Source organism: Amblyomma maculatum, chromosome 9 (genome assembly GCF_055883805.1).
Source record: "Amblyomma maculatum isolate TAMU_Amacu chromosome 9, ASM5588380v1, whole genome shotgun sequence".
In the NCBI taxonomy this organism is placed as follows: Eukaryota; Metazoa; Arthropoda; class Arachnida; order Ixodida; family Ixodidae; genus Amblyomma; species Amblyomma maculatum.
The window spans coordinates 17,526,966-17,545,551 of NC_139352.1; the positions used below are offsets into that span (position 1 = coordinate 17,526,966).

Consider the following 18,586-nt stretch of genomic DNA (forward strand, 5'->3'; position numbering starts at 1 on the left):
TAATACAAACAATATTTATAAAAGCATGAATTACACTAGCAATGTCACTAAGTTTGCTTGAGATCTCGGTTTCGTTTCCTCGCTAAACCATTGAAAAATGACCGTCAAAATTAGATACCATATGTTCTCACGTCGCATGTCAAAATAGCGCAAGCGCATTCTTACAGGACGGCCGTGTTGTCTGCTAGTCTTTCTACTGAGCGGTTAACTATCGTGCTCGCAGATTTTCGAACGCGCTAGCAAGTTTTAGAAGCCTAGTTTATTTGTTGTGAAACCGAAAAAGATGATGCTAATATGGGGCATGCGCACTAGGCGCCTTTAATTAGTAGTGATCGCCGTTGAGAATTTGATGGCAGGTGCCGATGTCTCGTGACAGGTGCACGGTTTCTTGCCGCAGTGAGGAAAGATGGAAGACGAAGCTGCTGTCATTTATGGATTAGAGCTCCAGGTGAGCCGCTGTGCAAGGGTGAGCTGGAAAACTGGTGTAATACATTTGAACCGGTTGGTTTCTGTTGCAGTCCCGATCCCTGGCAGCTTTGGCAGCAGAGACCGACACGGTCTGCTTTCTGGTTGGAACTCAGTCGCTCAAATGCGACAACCAGGTTAGTTTTCATTCTCTATAGCAGCTATGAAAAATGCCTGAATTCACTGTCTTACGCACGTCTCATTAGCTTTGTTGCTTTTTTGTTTTTGTTTTTTTTTTCTTGTTTTAGTGCACACAGCGACATGTGTCACTTGAGATATTTTTCGCTGGAAATGGCCCTGCAACCTGTTGAATTGGCTGAATTTTGTGATGAAATAAATTTCTGACAATCGCAATTTGTAGACCATCCACTTGCAGCGCGTTGTTAGCTGATCTGCGAGTACTAAGGAGTATGAATAAAGTTGATTGCAGCCAACATCATCTCAAGAAAATATTTCAGGTCATTTGCAGGTGACTGCACCATGTTTGACAGAATACCGAAAACCGTTGTATAGTGCGGTGGGGCATACAACAGCACAGAAATCGGAATGGAACACAGCAATTTCACCTGTATCCACTGCGCTGTCTGCATGGAAAAAAATTCTTGATTTCTTTCAGATTAGTGCACACAGTTCAGAGGTCTAACACTAACTAAAATAGCATTCAGCAGTGCTGCACCTCACATAGATCACACAGAAGTGCTTGTCCCCTTGGTCCAGATCCACGTTCTGGTCTACAACGAAGAGACCAACTCGCTGAGCAAGGCTGTGTACATCCACAGTGCGGGAGAGCTTTGGCATCTGGCTTGCTCACCTACTGACAGGACCCTATTCTCCTCCTGCTATAATGAAATCAGTAAGCATGTGTCCATTCCTCCGTGTGCCCCTGTCTCTTGCCATCGCCTGTCAATGCTACAGATGTGTGACGGTAACTGTGCAGCTAGGTGGGCTGATAAATAATTCTGGTGTTGTTATTTTCTCCTAGCAAGGTAGCCGTCAAATTTATGCATGGCACCTGTCTCTTCATTATGCAGTTGTAGATCATGAACTTTAGACTAAACATTGCAGAACTCCGCATTTGGAATTCAGATTTTATAGAAACCATGTTTTTACGTCTTAAAATTTCTTGAAAACATCTCCACGAAACTTGATACCATTGTTATCTTTCAAGGTCAGAGTCTCTTACTTTGAGTGCTGCAGTTGACATAGACCCGTTTTCTGCTAGTCAGAGGTCTAGTTCTTGAAACAGAGCTTCAGGAAGTGCATTACAAGTGAAAGGACATCATATTGAGTTGCACAGAGATTGCAATTAATTTTAGTACAGTTTAGTAGATATTCAAGTTTCCGTCATGGCACCCTTTCTGTTGCCTATTTTGTTTAGTGTCCGTCAGCCTATGTTTTTATCCTCGGTGCAGCCAAAGCTGGGAAATGCGAGATGCAAGCTGCCATTTGGAGGCTGCCCGAAGTGCCTGCTGTCGGCGATCTGTCACCTCCTGACGATGGATTGGCATCATTGCCACGGCTCGAAAAAGTTACGCACCTCGACACCCAGAAGTATGGCAGTGAAGTGCCCAGGTATGCTTGTCAGTAACCTTTTATTCTATTCATAATTTTTTAACTCTATGTTACTCTGTCTTTACACTGGAGTTAAACTGTGACCAAGGCCAAGGCTGGCTCTAGACTGGCAGTAGTGTTGTGCTGCTTTAAGCCAACATGTCAAGTTGAAATATTTTGGTGAAAACATAGTTTGTGCAGTTAATGAGCACTATAGCTCACCACATGCTGCGGCGCAGCTTCGTCTTGGCCTGAAAAAGTAAAACTGGCGCGACATGTTATCCCTCTGTATCACTTTTTTTGCGAAGTGGAAATTGGTTTATAATGACGCCTAACTTATATGGCACTCTCTCATTGGAGCCACCATTTTGCTGCAACCTTCATGTGCACTTACAAACATGAAGAGTGCACGGTAGCCTTAAGGTAGATCCTGACTAGCAGTGCCAGACAAAGGATAAGTGCTAACACTTATCTGTATGCACAACTTAAGTACCAGGTTTAGATGAAGGCAACATTTTGGATATCCTCTTGATGTTCTGGCTTCTTTGGATAGGGTCCTTTGGGAGCCCACAGAAGGCCGAAAACTGGTCTCTTTGGTGAACAACAACGTTCTCATGTGGGACCTTGCATCATCAAGCACATCAGCCACGGTAAAGGTCTTCTCTTATGTGCCTTTCGTCAGCATATTTGCCCGCTGCCTCAGTGACCAATCAGTCAAGCTCATTGACAGTTCAAAAAATAAGTAAATTCTTAAAACGTTCTTTAAAAAATATTGAAAGAAATCAAGTTGACATAGCACTTGTGGGAACATTCATATTCGGACGTCATAGGTTTGGGTGCCACCAGCAACATGTGGTTGTATTTAAAATGATAGCTCTATTACTCCAGGTGCAAACTTAGAAAATGCTTCGCTCCGTCATGATGACCTGCAAGATCAGCCAAGGTCAAACTGGGACTTGCCTGTCCAGTGGGCTATTGTGAACTGGTGCACAATCACATGACTTACTAACCATTTGACCTTTGACTTTGAACATTGGTCAACGACCTTGACAATTCTCATACAGTGACATCATTAACCACCTGACTGATCATGCGATGGCATCAGTAAATCGCGTGCTAAATAGGAATAAAAGTGGATGTCTGGCAGCCACTTCGTTAGAGCCAGTCATGGAGGAAGAAGGATGAGTGGCGCCATCGCGTCTTGAGGCTCACAACGAATATCGCTGGTAATATCGAAAATGTCAAACCAGATCTGATTACCCATCCAATAGCTATCGCTTAGCGAACTTTCTTTAACAGTGCTTAGGCAGTGATAATTTTTTCTTCTACTCGCTAATCAGTTATCTCCATGATTAAATATCTATTTCACATTGATCAAATCAAAAAAATATTCCCTATGCTTTCCTGGTGTGTGACTGTTGGCAGAAATGTTCGTGGCGTGCACATTACTACGCGGAAGCTATCTAGTTCAATTCCTAGGGCTACTGAAGCAATAAATATACCGCCCTGCCAGCTTCAAACCGCGGAGACAGCTCTGGGCAGCCATTCAATGGGTTCGCTCTTCATTTCTTTCTGGAGCGCGATGAAAGTGACAAGTGTTCGACCATGCTTTTTTTTTCGTTATTCTGTTGCTGTTGTTCTTATCGTTGTAATGACATGTTGTAGGAGGGAAGATGGACGGAGAAGGTGTGTGTGTGTAAGGGTGTCTGGAAAGGGGTTGTTGTTCCCTTTACACTGTTTACATTTTTTGTGTGCTCAAAAACCAAAATGTAATTTTATATGCTACTGCATTTCACTTTTTAAGTAACTATAATATAATGTATTTTATAATATAATTACTGTCATTATATTATAATGCCATTATAATATAACAACTTCTTAAGCAGTAATTGGTAATGTTATTTGAATACATTTTCACAATTTTGTATGAAAGTAATTTGTGACAATTTAATTTCGTTTTAAAAGTAATTTTGCAGTGTGTGGTTTTCGGCCGTGTCAGCTGCTAAGTAATCGCCTGCCAGTGGCATGCCCGTGATTTTGCACTCGCATCAACATTGCTGACACCAGATTTTTTTACAGAACAAGGCCCTTATTGCTGTTTAGAAAGAAAATCATGTACTGTTTGACATTTGAAGATTGACGTTGGAGAAGGATTGCAAGCACGTGGCCAAGGAGATGCCAGTGTTGTTTCTTGCAGGTTCTTCTTACTGTGAGCTCAGCGCACCTGTCATTCTCCCCTCCAGCTGACCGGGTGCATCACTGTGGAGCTCAAGGGCAACCCCAAGCTCACCTGCGCTGCCTGGAACCCACACCAGAGCTGTACCCTCGTTGCAGCAGCTGTGGACACGGGGATCAAGGCATTCGACTTGCGTTCCATGCAGTGAGTCGCCTGGCTTTCAGTGCAGTGGCAATCAGTGTTGCCAACTCAAAAGTAGAAAACCTGCTAAAAACTGCCAGATTCTATATCTGCATCAAAAAGCACATTTTGCACTTTTTAGTTTGTTAATTCGACCTGTAAACAATATAACTATTTTTATAAATAATTTGGAAACGCCTTTTTCTATTCTGAGTAGAAACTTTGGGCTATGATCACTTCCATTCTCAAGAATATCCCGCCTGCCATCTGTATGTTTAAATCAATGTTTCAAAAGCACTTTCTTTTCTGACTACAAGCTGCTGAATGCAGACATTTTCACTCGCAAAATAACTTTGTTAGCTTCATCATGGTTTCTCTAACACTCTGTGGGCAATTGTCCGCTGATACCGCCTGTTCTAGGCGGGATTCGGGCACTACTGCCAGTGCACACTACTTATCGTATCAATCTTTTGGATTGCATTTGCGGGCAGTTCGTAATCTGAGCAGGCTTTACTCTGCCTTTTAGGAGGAGTCCGGGTCAAATAATTAAGATATTGATGTGCCATCTCTGTTAACATTAGCTTCCCTATTCACATTTCATAATGCTTAGTTGACCGAACATTCCTAGAATCGCTGCGTTCTAGAGCAGCATCAGTATGGAAAGCCGAAGCACTGCTAGCTCGAAAAGGGGGCTTTATTTGGAAGCATTTTTGTGCTTGTTAACTTCAGGTCAGAGTGCAGCTGTACAACCCACGGTTGTTCCGGCTGAAGAGAGAGGGCTTCCTTCATCGCAGCTGAATGGTATAGATTATTTCTCGTAGCGCTTACGAATTCCATGAGGGACACAGACGACTTTAACTACACAAAGACCGTTCATTTGCATTTGCAACTTCTCGAGACTCAATTGGTTACTTAAGGTGCTCCAGCCTCTTCCCTAAACTCCTGCACATATATTTGGAAGGTCCGAGTCCCCCAGACCGCATGCTCGGCAATGGCAGACTCAACAGTTGCATTAACAAAAGGCACATGAATCAATTTTAGGCCTATTAGGCATGTTCCAATATTTGCCACCTTGGCATCTCATTCCTGGCATGCACTCAGAGTAAATTTATTTTGCAGAAATGAAAATATCCTTAAAGAACACGTACTATTATTACCAAAGTATGTAGGACCACTGAAAACCGGCAGAAAAAAAAAAAAAAAAAAAAGGCTACAGTACTAAAACTGCTAAAAATTCTACCTCCCGCAATATAAGATTTTTGCTCGCTAAAAAGTGTAAAAATCAGCTTAGTTTAGAGGAAAAACTGCTAACTTGGCAATACTAGTGGCAGGATAGTGACAATTATCACTTCAGAAATGTGCCGTTGTGTCCATCATTATGTCACAAGTGTAGCAGTGCAGCTTTAACGGTGACTGTCAGAACCGTCTTTGCAATGCCCAAATAGATTGCACATTTGCACTGCTGACGCCAGAGCTTGGTGAAACAGATGGCATTTTAATGTCCATTCCTCCTACTAGACGCTGTTCACTGCTATGGTTGGATGGATTTTCACTGCTTTCGCTGTACTGCTTTCATTACACCATGTGTTGACCATTTTTCAAAAAGCGTTGAGCCTGCTGAAACAAAATTTCAAGTATATGAATACACTGAGATGGGTGTACAAATGGTGATATCAGCAGAGCTGGGCACGTCTAGGTTCTATGCTCACTGATTTGATTGGTTAGTTCAGGTGAAATAATTTAACACCCTCCGAAACTCAGGCACTGGCAGACATCGGTTCCTTCTGCCGCTTCTATTTAATTTGATGCTGTGTGATAGTCTGGTCCAGTTTCGTTGCTGTGCTGTTAAGTTGTGCCAGTGAGATTTAGTGGCAAATCTTTATGTACTAATTTTCAAGCTGCAGACTTGTAATGTGTTTTAAAAGGGCAGAATGCTAGATTTTGAGCGTCCAACTATTATTTATGGCACAGTGGAAAACTTACTGCCTAAAGTGGTCAACTTCACAATTGTTTTATTAAAAGGGCTGTAGAAAATTTTTACTGAGAATTTTCGACCAGTGCTTGCGCCCCTTTTTATATAATTCGATGCTGGAAACCATGGTCACCGAGCACAGCAAAAGCAATGTACCGATAACTAAAAAAAATCTAACGTACCACACAGCTGTCACATGCTTTTAGTACAGTAGAACCTTTTTATAGTAAAGTCACTGGGACCAGCAAAAATACTTACTATATCAGGGTCTTTACTATATCAGTTGTTGGTGATGATATGGTCCATATGGGCCATATATATATAGGTTTTATAGGACCATATGGGGATGATATGGTCCTATAAAAATTTTTTACAACTTGTGGAAGTGCCTCTTAAGCATGAGGACAATGTGGCTATGAATGCAACCAAGTTCGATTTCATGTGAAAACCATAGTCTTGCATCAACATGGTGTCACTTTTTGCTGTTTCTGTCTTTTAAAGGCAATAAATGATAAATGCACGTGGCAGTCAAGTGCTGTAAGACTGCTGCACCTTCACTTTTTGCCTCCACTGCCTGATGATTCGTGCTGCACTGTGCAGTGAATGTTAGCCCATTTCTTCCCCTTCCCGTTCCCTAGTTTTTGCTGCACTTTTACTCTCATTTACTTTCTGAACGGACCGCACCGCCTCCTTTCCATGTTTGTAGACAGCTTTACTTTTTTTTTTCCTACGCTCTACGTGCTTTCCCTCAGGGCGCCAAGGCCTCCGTAAAGCAGGCTTCTCCTGGATGCTGCTAAGTGTAGTGGTAAAGCCACTTAAACGAACACTCGGTGTTATTTTTATTTTTCAAAAACAAAAATATCTTTGCCTCGTGATTCTATAGGTAGCGCGCGAGCGGCGATGTCATATCGTGGAGTCGTCGCCGCGGCCAGGCGCACTTTACTATAACTGATCTTCGCCAAAAATGCCTTTACTATAAAGGAAAAAATGTGCAGTTGTCTATGGAAGATTCTGGGACTTCAGTTTCACTTTACTATATCAGAGTTTTTACTATATATCCGAGTGTACTATAGCGGGGTTCTACTGAATTGTGTTCATTTCAGTTTCCATACTCAAGGCTGTGTGCAACCGGGACATAAGCCTTGTTAGTGAAAGTTTTGGTCGACCGTGGCTAACGCTTCATCAAGTAAATTTAGAACACTGTAAAGCCATCTAGTTAAAAAAGCCGAATTCACATCATTGGCATTGCAAAGACTGACGATGGCAATGTTTCGCCACAAGACGGGACTTCAGCTTGTTAAAACTATGTAGTTAAAATTATATCATTAAAATTATAAACTCATATTTTTAGAGCATTGCAGTGCTCAGTCTGTGCAATATGAGGCAAGTTATTTTCATTTTCACCATAATGTCATGGCACTTTTCAGTCAGCGCTCAGTCGCTTTTTGACCATGGATTTAATGATGATCTTTGTAATTAATCGCTTTAAAACTCTTCCTGCCCCATCTACAAAATACAATGTCTGCCTTTGTTTGTTTCCCAATTTCATTTCTAGCTTATGATGGGAACAGAATCTGAAAATTGGGGTGTCATACCAGTAGTTCGTGGTCAAGCACCCAAAGAAGGTGACCCAGCTTTACCGAGTGATCCCTCTCATGGCGTAGCTCAGAGCACACATGCTGTTCACACTGAGCTCATTTGGCTCACGTACAGTCTGAATGCAGAAAACTTTATTTTTCCCACCTCATCATGTAACTTTAAGACGTACTCTATGTTCTGGACGAATCACACATGTAGGTGGGCAGTATATGTTATCGCGTGGTTATATTTCTAGTCATAATAAAAAAAAAAAATCAGAGAAACGAAGTCATGCATCTTACTCATACGCACAAATTTACAAGCATTGTTGCTGGACTCATCATCTTTGTTTTGATACAGTAGGAACCTGTGTAACATAGTGTATGATTTGCCACATACTGCATCTGTTGGCTGCTTGGCACATCAAGATGACTGCTATGGCACAAACCAAAAAATGGCCCTTCAGGTGCTTATTGTTAAACAACACTCAGTTTGACAACATGCTTGAGTTGCAGTGGACAATTGGTTTGGATTCATTCTTAAAAAACCGCACAAAGGATGCAGAAGGTGACAAAGAAGTATGTAAGCCCAAATGCCTAAGCTGTGCATATTTTATTGTCCCCACTGCAATTTCTTTTAAATTGAGCTGTGATGGTTGAAGACTAGTAAGGCAAACAGTGCCGCCTTGGCAACAAACACGCAGGCAGGCATGGCAAATTGAAGGGGCCCACGGACAGCTTGTTCGGGAGTTGGACTTCAATCCCAATCGGCAGTACTTCCTGGCTAGCTGTGGCGATGACTGCCTAGCCAAGTTTTGGGACGTACGGAACCCGTCGGCACCAGCAGTCACTCTCAGTGACCACTCTCACTGGTAAGCAACTCAACAATGGTTAAGCTTTTCATTTACTTTTCACCTTGACAAAGCAGAGTTTGTAAAAACTTCTAAACATCTGAATGGCTGGGGCTTGTCTTTTGCAGAGAGTCAGGCAAGGTTAGGAACCGTGCGGGGATAGGGTAGCTTCAAGAGGCACAGGACAGGGTTGATTGGAGGTCAGCAAGGAAAGGCCCCTATTCTGAGGTGAACATAAGTGGGCTGATAATGACGATTGTTGGCTTGAAATGGCTACATGGGCCCCTGGAACTTCCTATCAACCGGAGCATTGTGGGAAGCAAGAAATAAATCGTTTCTACTTGTCGGTTTAAGCAAAACAAGCTGTATTATTTTCAAGGTCCTTTGCACTTTTCAGCTTGGTCGATCCCACCACAGCTCATCAGCCAGCTCGGTGCACTCCCTCATTTTTGCACGCGTTTTAATGGCTGTTCAAAATTTGACTGCGCATCACTTTGCCACATTGTTTTGGAAAGCTGCGTGAAGGAGCAGTGCACACGCAGTTTGGTGACCCCAAAACCAGCGACCTTGAAGAGCATGCCAATGCCATTAGCTCACTGCAGCATTGCTGCCGGTGTGCTTGTTTATACGCAGCTGCAGACATGCTGGCTCACAGTGTATGCCACCACATGCAAAACACGCACCTGCACTCGTTTGGCGTGTCTGCTAGAGAAAGCAGCAGACAACAGCAGGGGCCAACGAGTCTTTTAAACATCACCTTACATTGTTTATGCATTGGTGGGATAAGATGGCTGCTAACTAAAACTAAACTGGGCATGCATTTTTGCATACGGAATAGGGAATAAGGAGAGCACGTGCAGTGCACACATGAAAAATTCATAACAAGTAAAACTGGTTAAGGCACAATTTCCACTTGGTTCCAGTTGGTTACCTGTTGACTCCAACTGGAACTGAACTGGGAATGAAATGGCAACCAACTGGGTTCCCTGAACCAGTTTGACCAGTTAGAACTTTCGTTAGGAGCAGCAGTCACACTTGGGTGCTGCATTCTTTTAATTGTTACATTTTAATGGCAAGTTTGAAATCTCATTTTCTGGTGCTTTGCAGAGGATGCATGCAGCATGGGGAATAGGAAGAGCAGGCTGTGGGAACAAATTGAGAATACAAGCCCAATTGCTGGCAATGCCTGTGCTCACGCACGTCTCTTTTCAGGGTCTGGAGTGTGCGGTATAACCACTTTCATGACCAGCTCGTCCTTACGTCGAGCAGCGACTCTCGCGTGATACTCTCCCGTGTCGCCTCCGTTTCGTCCGAACCTTTCGGCCACCTTGTGGACGATGACGAAGAAGGCGGTGATGAACACAAGGAAAAGTGAGAACTCTTTTGTTGTTATTGTGTTTGCAATTTTTCACGAGCAAGTGATATGCTCATTAACCCTATTACCTCTGATGTCAAATAGTTACATCTCAATACAGTGTCAGCGATTTTCCATCCTTCTATTTTCCTGTGACCTCTTCTATGCCGCAGAGCATTAGAAGAGAAGATTATACAATTATTTTGCATGTTAGAGCCTTAGCAAGCTTTTTGTTTAATTTTTCCAGGAAATGTGAGAAAGATGGTGTGATAGCCACCTATGAAGAACACGAGGACAGCGTTTACGCAGTACACTGGTCGACGGCGGACCCGTGGCTCTTTGCGTCACTCAGCTACGATGGACGGCTGGTTTTGAATAGAGTTCCTCGCACCGAGAAATACCGCATACTCCTCTGACAGCGTCCGACATTCCTTTCTTTTTCGTTTCAGTGCTCAAAATAAATTTGATTTGGTTGCTCTTTTTCAGTTATTATGGTGCAGTAAAAGTATAGCATACAATTAGATATCTTGGAAGGAAAGTCTACAGCTATACTGGACATTCAATTCTGTGTCTCAGAGGAGAGACTGCTGGATAGCAAATTCAAAGAAGCCATACTCTGTGAAAAAAAAATATGCTTGTTGTCTTTATGCCACTTCACATTACAGAATGTGGTGGATTCACTGCTCATGACTCGGTAGACTGGTGCATTCTTCTAGTTTTTCAATTGATGTCATGACACCAATAGTATGCCTACAAATGCTCTCTGACAACGAAAGCTTCACCTGAAACTCGCCTAGCCCACTAGGCAGGAAAAAATTTACTTTATCGAAGATTATCATCCTTCCACGTGTTGACACTTTAAATCCCATTTTACTTTCCCGGCAGTACACATTAATCAGACGTCATGCTAACCCCCTGCTAGAGAATGGCATCATGATAGTTTTAGATAGTTTTTTTAAAGGTTTTCTTTTAATGACTGAAAATAGGCACTAAGAGCAGTGTCCTGGACCAAATGGTACATTTGCTGACTTATGTCACAAGAGATGCCACCAGGACCCTTCCAAGGATGTTAGAGTGTTTAAGGAAGGCCTCTCTAAGAGCATTTTGGTGGGCTAGTTGGTGCACGAAGAATGAGTATCAAAAACAACACAAAAACAAGGATGTGACCACACAGGCGCTGTGTTGTGTTGTCACGTCCTTGCTTTTGCGCTGTTTTCTTATCCACACTGAAGGCCTCTGCATTTGTCATCATGTTTTTGCCACTGGGCATGTAGCATTTGATTTTGAATTATTGGCAACAGCTATTTTATAGTCATGCAGATGCACCAATGCATTGGCGAGTCTCTTAGCCATGCACTCCAGTCAAAGCTTTCCAATAATAACTGTAGTGATGCTGCTTATAGATATATACATTTCAGCATTCAAATCCAAAGAAAATGTTAACACATCTTACTACTGTATTTAGCATATTGTGCGCCAAAGTATGAGTATGCTGACATGTTTGCATCTAGCATGCTACCATTGCATGCACGTCTTTTTTTGTTTTTTTAATCATGATACACTGTTCTTAACAGCACTACTGTAGTACTTACATGGATATGTAGAAAGAACTATTACTATATTATACATCTCCAATGTATGTGTTCTCTCTACAATGATAATACACTCTGGTTTAACATTTCATGAGGTGTCAGTGTCTTCATACATAGACTAGATCTACTCAGCATCAAACACAGATTTTGGTTTATCACAACCTTCAAATATATGGCCATATGGATTAGCATGGAGCCTTGTCCAAAGTCCCTATGGTTTATTGTGATGTGGTCAAATAGACTAGTGTGACCTCAACAAAGATTCATCCTCCTTTTGTCAAAAGTCTCGTCGCGTACCTGCTATATAATGTTCAGGTATAGGCACCACCCAGCGTCTCTCAGCACAAGACAAGTCCAACAAACAAATCAGTTTCTGCACTGAGAGGTTTTTTAAAGAGGTTTCTAAGGAGGTCATGCTGCAGGAGACAATCTCACAGCACAAGGTCAGCTTGAACAGCTACAAGCCATCTTACATAGCTAGCAAAACTCTAGCTTTTAATCCATTTCTGCCTCCCTCAAAAAGTTCACAACACCTTAGAGGGTATAGATGGATGAAAAAAAAAAAAACTTCAAATTATTTGACGTGTTTGATTCTTACTGGTCTCTGAGCGCTGAGGTCTATCCTTTCTTCAGGATGCCACTCTTAACCACTGTAGCTCACTATACAAAAACCCGTTGCACTTCCTCATTTTCGCTGGCCAGCAACTACTGTTCTCAGTGCCTCACACTCGAGTTGTCTATACTGAAATCTAAGTCTGCCTTAGGGCAGGTCTACATGACATGCTCTGTTGTTGGTTCACCGTGAGACCATGGACATTTGTCTACATATTGTGTAGGAAAAATCTTGAGTACTGTGTGTATGTGTGGGTAGCTACTGGTTTCTAATCTGTGCCAGTCTACTGTGATGGCACAAAACTTCTTGCAAGGGCTGGCGGTCGAGCTTCTGCTGCAAGTTTCCCAGTTGCAAGTGATTTACAATAGAGAAGCTCTGTAACAAAGTGACTGATGGAAAACGGTCATCAGCCAGTTTTGATGCTCATTTCATTGCAGTACATTCATTCATTCATAAACCTTTATTCATGAGGATGACCTGAAGCCTAAAGGGGAAGGGGGTGGGTTAGGTCCGGTTGAGGGCAACAGACTTCGACATGAAGTCTAGCAGGGCACTAAGCTTGCGCTTGGTGTTGGTATTGGGAGCTGTCTAGTCTTCGTAAGTCTGAATGTGGTAAGCAGATGTGTAGCCATGCCAGGATAGGTCCAGATCAAGTGCTGCAGGTCAATGGAGTCAGCAGGGCAGTTGGGGCAGCTGATCTTGGTTCGGCGCCATTGACTCAGGATGTCTGGTGTGTACGCTGGTGTGTACCTTGTGAGTTAGAACTTGAGCAGGGCGAGAGAGGTCGGAAGGGATCGGAGGAGTAATATCGGTGACAAGGTTCCGCAAGAAACCCCTCCGCTCATGTTTAAGCCGTGTGATGATAGAGTCCGGTATGATGAGGGAGATGGGAGAACAGTAAGGGTGGTCTAAGTTGGACGGGCCCACCCAGTAAAAAAAATCATTGGAACCTTTGGAATCTTAATGGGTACCAATTGAACTCAGTGGGTTCCTCTTGGAATTTTCTTTCCAATTCGGCAATCCAACTGGAATTCTCATTCCATCTGGAACCCATTGGAAAGTCTATTTGGAAGTCACATTCCAAATGGATAGTTCAGTTAGTTCCATTTGGAATTCTAGAATTCCAATTGGTTCCAGTTGGATAGACCAATTGGATCTGCTACTTGTGCAAACTCTATAGAGTGCCATTTGTACATAACTATAGTACTATTAAGTTCATTTTCCAAATGAAAACCCAGTTTGACGAATCTTTGGCAGCTGCATAGCCCAATTGATCAAACCAATTGCATCCAATGGGCCTTTCCAATTGAGTCCAATTGGTCTGTCCAACTGCACTGAGTGCTTCCATGAAAACTTTGCATATATCACGAAGAAAGCAAACACAATATTATGTTCATAATAACAACTCTCAGCAGCTTAACCTGTTAAACTAAACGAACTAAACTAAATTCATGATCTGCACTATTGCTGCATACAAAATAAAATAACTGCACTCGAATGGCAAGAGTCACTGGTCCCAGCATGAGAGTAGGATGAGTGGTGTATGTAAGCAAGAGCAGAAGTGTGCTTGCTGGGTGTGTGTATAGTGATCTCGTGTCATATATGTTACTGTGTAACTATATTATTGTTCTTGTGTGAGATAGGATAGGATAGGAAAGACGTTAATTTCTCTAGAAAGGCGTTGTGCAAGTAGCATACGAGGAAGAAGAGGTTCATCTTCCTTCTTCCACAGTGTCGATGCCCCTATTCCAGGGCGCCGCTGAGCTTCGCTGCTCGCTGGCCGTGCTGGATTAGACCTTGTTGGCAACCCCGAAATCGCCTCTGGGGAGCCGCCTCTCCCACTGTTCCGCACTCGGGAGAGATGTATGCTGCCTTACCTGTACTCCTTCATTTCCATCAAGCATGTAATTATCAGTCTCCACATGCCAGTAAATATGCAAATCGTCACAGTCTTCCTTTTGCCCCAATTGGTATGTCCAATTGGACCCATTGTATGCAATGGGTGTGGCCCATTGGCATATCCTACTGGACCCATTGCATGTAGTTGGCGTGACCCATTGGGACCAATTGTGCGCAATTGGTCTCACCCATTGGCTGCAATGAGTTAAGTGTTTGAAAACATAATTGGTTCCAGTTGAAAAACCAAATGGTCCCAGTGGTCCTTTTTGACTGGGACATCAGGGCTATGCCGGCGGTCTTCCTCTAGCTGCGCGCCAGCGGCCTCGTGAGCCGTCCTGTTCCCGGTTCTCAGGTGTCCAATGAATCCATACCGAGACTTGCGAGTTTGTGTATTAACTCTATGCTTGCGAGGTCTCTCACAGGTAGCGGCAGCGCTGTTTAATGTGGTGTTGCACTGAGGTCTTGTAAGAACGGGTTTTCAGTTTTTATAGCCTCTTGACTGTCGGTGTAGATGTGAATGAAACGATCTGTTCCTTTGGTGCAATGTTGAAGGGCCTCGTCGATGGCCGTCAACTCGAGTTCAGTTGCGGACCAGTACCGGCGACCGAGGAGGTTATTTATATATAGAACTATAACCTCCTCGCCTGCGACCACTGTGAACACCCGTTGAAAAGGGTTTGGGCCATATCATCATCACCATCACTAAAGCCTATCCAAGTGCGATCCGTATCCGTGCGGTTCAAACCGCGGGATGATCGCGGGCCCTCCATGACCGCGGGTAACAACCGTTGCAACACGTGGGTTACAAGAATGGCGGCGGTCTCACAATCATCTTCCTCCATGTCTGGGCCTGTAGCGGGACAAGTGCGTGTCCTAGACGGAAGCATGGGGTCGCAATTAAGCGACCGGGGCCTGGTGAAGCAGGGAGACCCGTTATGGAGTGCCAGAGTGCTCGTTAGCGACATCTCCGCGATAGAGGACGTGCACAAGAGCTACATAAACAGTGCCGCCGACGTCGTCACGACGTGCAGCTACCAGGCCAACGTAGACAACCTTCAAGCGCACTTGGGCATCAGCGCTTCCGAGGCCGAGGGCCTGATTGTGCGCAGCTGTCAGGCTGCCTTCGCCGCGCGCGATCACTGCAAGCGACCTAGCGTGCTCGTGGCCGGATCTGTGGGGCCGTACGGCGCGGCGCAGGCTGATCTGTCTGAGTACACCGGTGCGTACGGCGAGAGCAAGAGTGTTGAGGAGCTCGTCGAGTGGCACAGGCCCCGGATTCGCTGCCTGGTCTCTGCAGGGTGCGACATTCTCGCCTTCGAAACGATACCGGCAGCTCGCGAGGCTGCGGCGTTGGTGCGGCTTCTGCGAGAGTTCCCGGGCACCCGAGCTTGGCTCAGCTTCAGCACTTCGCGCGACGCGCCGCACTGCACTGCCAGAGGAGAGCCACTGGCCGAAGCTGTGCGCGATTGTCTCGGCACCGACGCCTCCGGGCAGGTTTTCGCAGTGGGCGTCAACTGCTGCCCTCCGCAGTCGGTGGAGGTCGCACTGCGGTCCATGGGGTCGATCCAGGTGGCGTTTGTCGCTTACCCGAACAGCGGCGAGGTCTACACTCCGTCCGGCTGGCTTCCCGACAAAAATGGCCGGCCACTTTCCGCGTACGTCGCCGACTGGATTCGTCTCGGTGCTGAGTGGGTGGGCGGTTGCTGCAGGACTGGACCAGAAGACATCGCTGCCGTCGCCGAAGTCGTTAAGCTTGCAACACCATAATCGTCCTTTCCGGCACGGGCTTTGCAAGTCGCCATCAACGCGATACTGCTCGTGCCCTTATTCCAGTCAACGCCAAAACCCAGTGATCTCATCGCGTCGTCTTTCAAAGTGCAATATTCTCTGTTATAAAAGTGCAACAGTCGCGCTAGTTCTAATTAGTGGATTCGCATAATTTTTCAGCATTCTCTCACTGTTAAATGCCTTTTTTCACTAGGATATGAATGTAAGAGTTTATTTGAGCGAACATAATGTGGCAAAAAAAAAAAAAAAAAAAAAAAAAAAGAGAGAGAGAGAGAACGAACTTATGCAAAAGCCTGGGGCCGAGTTTGTGTCATTTACACAATTGTTTTTGCCTTAGCTTCAAGTCCCCCGATTGGTAGAAACACCAGACCCAAATGTCAGTTCGGTTGTCACCACTTCTGGTTCAGGTTTTTGCATCAATCAGATGAGGGTGAAAACAGCGAAAACTATGCAAACTCAGAATATTGGCCTTGAGGTATGCAGTGAAAGTATGACTGTCCGTAGATAGTAGAAGTAAAATGCTAGTTGCAGGCAGTGCTAACCTTGCAAGGAAAGTTGGCGTGTTTCTCCATTATAGCACTTGATGTCATCTGCGAGGTAATCCATGACTTGTCACTTTGTGCCTCAGCCATCCAAAAAAAAGCTCAATGCTCTGAAGCCAGGGCTCGAATCACAACAGTCAAATTGCAAAACTGGTAACAAACTGACCCTTAGCCGTGCTGCGATATGTCTACCGATCGGGGCTGACCATCTGGAGGTGAGACTAACGGATTGGTTTTTGACTGGTTTTGAAATCTGACTTTTGTGTAATTTGGTTCCAGTTCAGGTTATCTGAGCAGACAGTATGAAGCCTGCCATTCGGGTGCAAGGCAGTGGATATATGCTTCCTAAGCTTGCAATACTGAGTACACTGTACCTCAACCTTAAGAATATCAGAATTGCAAAAAAGTGCTTACTGTATTAATCCTTGAATCCTAAATCGATGTTGGCCAGTTAAGTCCAAGACACATATTTATAATGTCAAGGCACAGCTTGACTTCATTCAATGCAGATAGCAGTAGTAGCTGTGAGCTAATGACAGCATGCTCAAGTCATAATGTACCAAACACAAGGTTGTATAATTAGGCATGAAGTTGAGTTTAGAAAATGTAGGCTAGAATATTGAAATTTCTCTGGTCAGTGCAAGGTGTTAGTGAGCGTATGCTTCATAATTGTTCATGTGGATGTTATCAGTCATGTTACAGAAAAATATGCAGAACGTATTTGGTCTCGGTATACAACATTGATCGATCCAGAAAATTTATGTTGTTCAGTGGAAGCATAAGCAATAATACAGGCAATGTGTATCGGAGAAAGAGCATACAAAAAATGAGGGACGAGATCAAAGGAGGCTACAGGACAAGCACTGACTCACAACTAAGGCTTTATGAATTAATCCTTACTTGTGCTGTGACCACCTTCTTGTCCTCTCTTCTCCCTTCTTCTTCTTGTCTTCTTGTTCCTTGTTTTTTATGTGCTCTTTTTCCAACATAAACCTTTACCAGCTTGTCCAACTATATAGATGCTTTACTAAGGTGACGCATGACCAAACAAGCCCACATAAACATTCCACTAAGTACGAAGACTGTACAGGAACAATCATCCTCCACAGAAAAAGAAAAAGAGGAAATGCTGGTCTGAAAACATTTCGGCAGGTGGTCAAAATTTGTTTCTTGGTATGCAGTGCATGTTAACAAACTGTTTATTCCACTGGATTGAGGAAGCTTGGGTTTCTGTGTGTTAAAACTAAAGTACAGTTGAACAATCCAAGAAAGTCGATAACAATCCATCCACATGGCTGGCAATTCTGAACTGCAAAGCAGCACCCTTGCTGGTCCCATCATGGCTGCTCTTGGATTGTCAGCATTATTTCTAATATTGCATCATTATCTGTTTACTCTCAAAGAACATGAGGGAAGAAAAGTTTTCTATTCCGTATTTCATCTTGTTTATCTTTCTCTTTGTTGATGTGACCCGCTGTTAAGAGAACTGTATATATTTTAGGTTCTTTACAGGGTAGAGCAGGCTCAGCTCGACCTGATGGTTGTGATATTCTGAAAGAATGTTGCTGTTATTAGATTTACCATAGATGGCACATACTAGCATAGACCTGTACTCAATTACCTGATGCAGGCTGTATAAATGCAGTAGTCTGGACGGGGCCACTGCGTGTGCACAGCGCACGTTCAGTAATCTGGTGTGCGTCTATACTAGTATGTTGTCACTTAGCTAAATCTTTTTATTTTTTTAGTTATTTGCCATTCATAAGCATTTACTTTGTGTGTTGCATAGTTTAAAATCATTGGTGAAATGCAAAACCATGACTTCAAAGCTGGATGTAAACCTTATGTGTATGTTATGTGCTGTAATCAAACTTTTATCCAATTAAAGTGTTATTTTAGACTAGAGGCTCAGTTTAAAGGCATGTTGTTGTTGCTGTTATTGTTGCGACTGTAGGAATAAGGAAAAGAAAATGAACGGGCCTGCTACTTACTCTGTAGCTGAGCCACCTCTGCTGCCTCGTGCGGA

The 18,586-nt window shown here is 43.7% G+C and overlaps 1 protein-coding gene across 1 annotated transcript; it reads left to right on the forward strand.

The window, feature by feature from the left end:
* The first annotated feature begins 120 nt into the window (after window positions 1–120).
* Window positions 121–10,604, forward strand: LOC146178463 (EARP-interacting protein homolog). The gene is made up of 9 exons (XM_084578290.1): window positions 121–448; window positions 519–602; window positions 1,183–1,318; window positions 1,878–2,037; window positions 2,570–2,666; window positions 4,260–4,396; window positions 8,626–8,793; window positions 9,985–10,143; window positions 10,374–10,604. Exons 1-9 carry the CDS (start codon window positions 407–409, stop codon window positions 10,540–10,542), a joined length of 1,152 nt encoding a protein of 383 aa, XP_084434416.1. The 5' UTR covers window positions 121–406; the 3' UTR covers window positions 10,543–10,604.
* Window positions 10,605–18,586: the final 7,982 nt, after the last annotated feature.

Coding starts and splice junctions, on each gene's coding strand:
- LOC146178463 (XM_084578290.1), top strand. CDS start 407: ATGGAAGACGAAGCTGCTGTCATTTATGGATTAGAGCTCCAG. Junction 1,319..1,877: donor CTCCTGCTATAATGAAATCA/GTAAGCATGTGT, acceptor TCCTCGGTGCAG/CCAAAGCTGGGAAATGCGAG. Junction 4,397..8,625: donor TTCGACTTGCGTTCCATGCA/GTGAGTCGCCTG, acceptor ACAAACACGCAG/GCAGGCATGGCAAATTGAAG.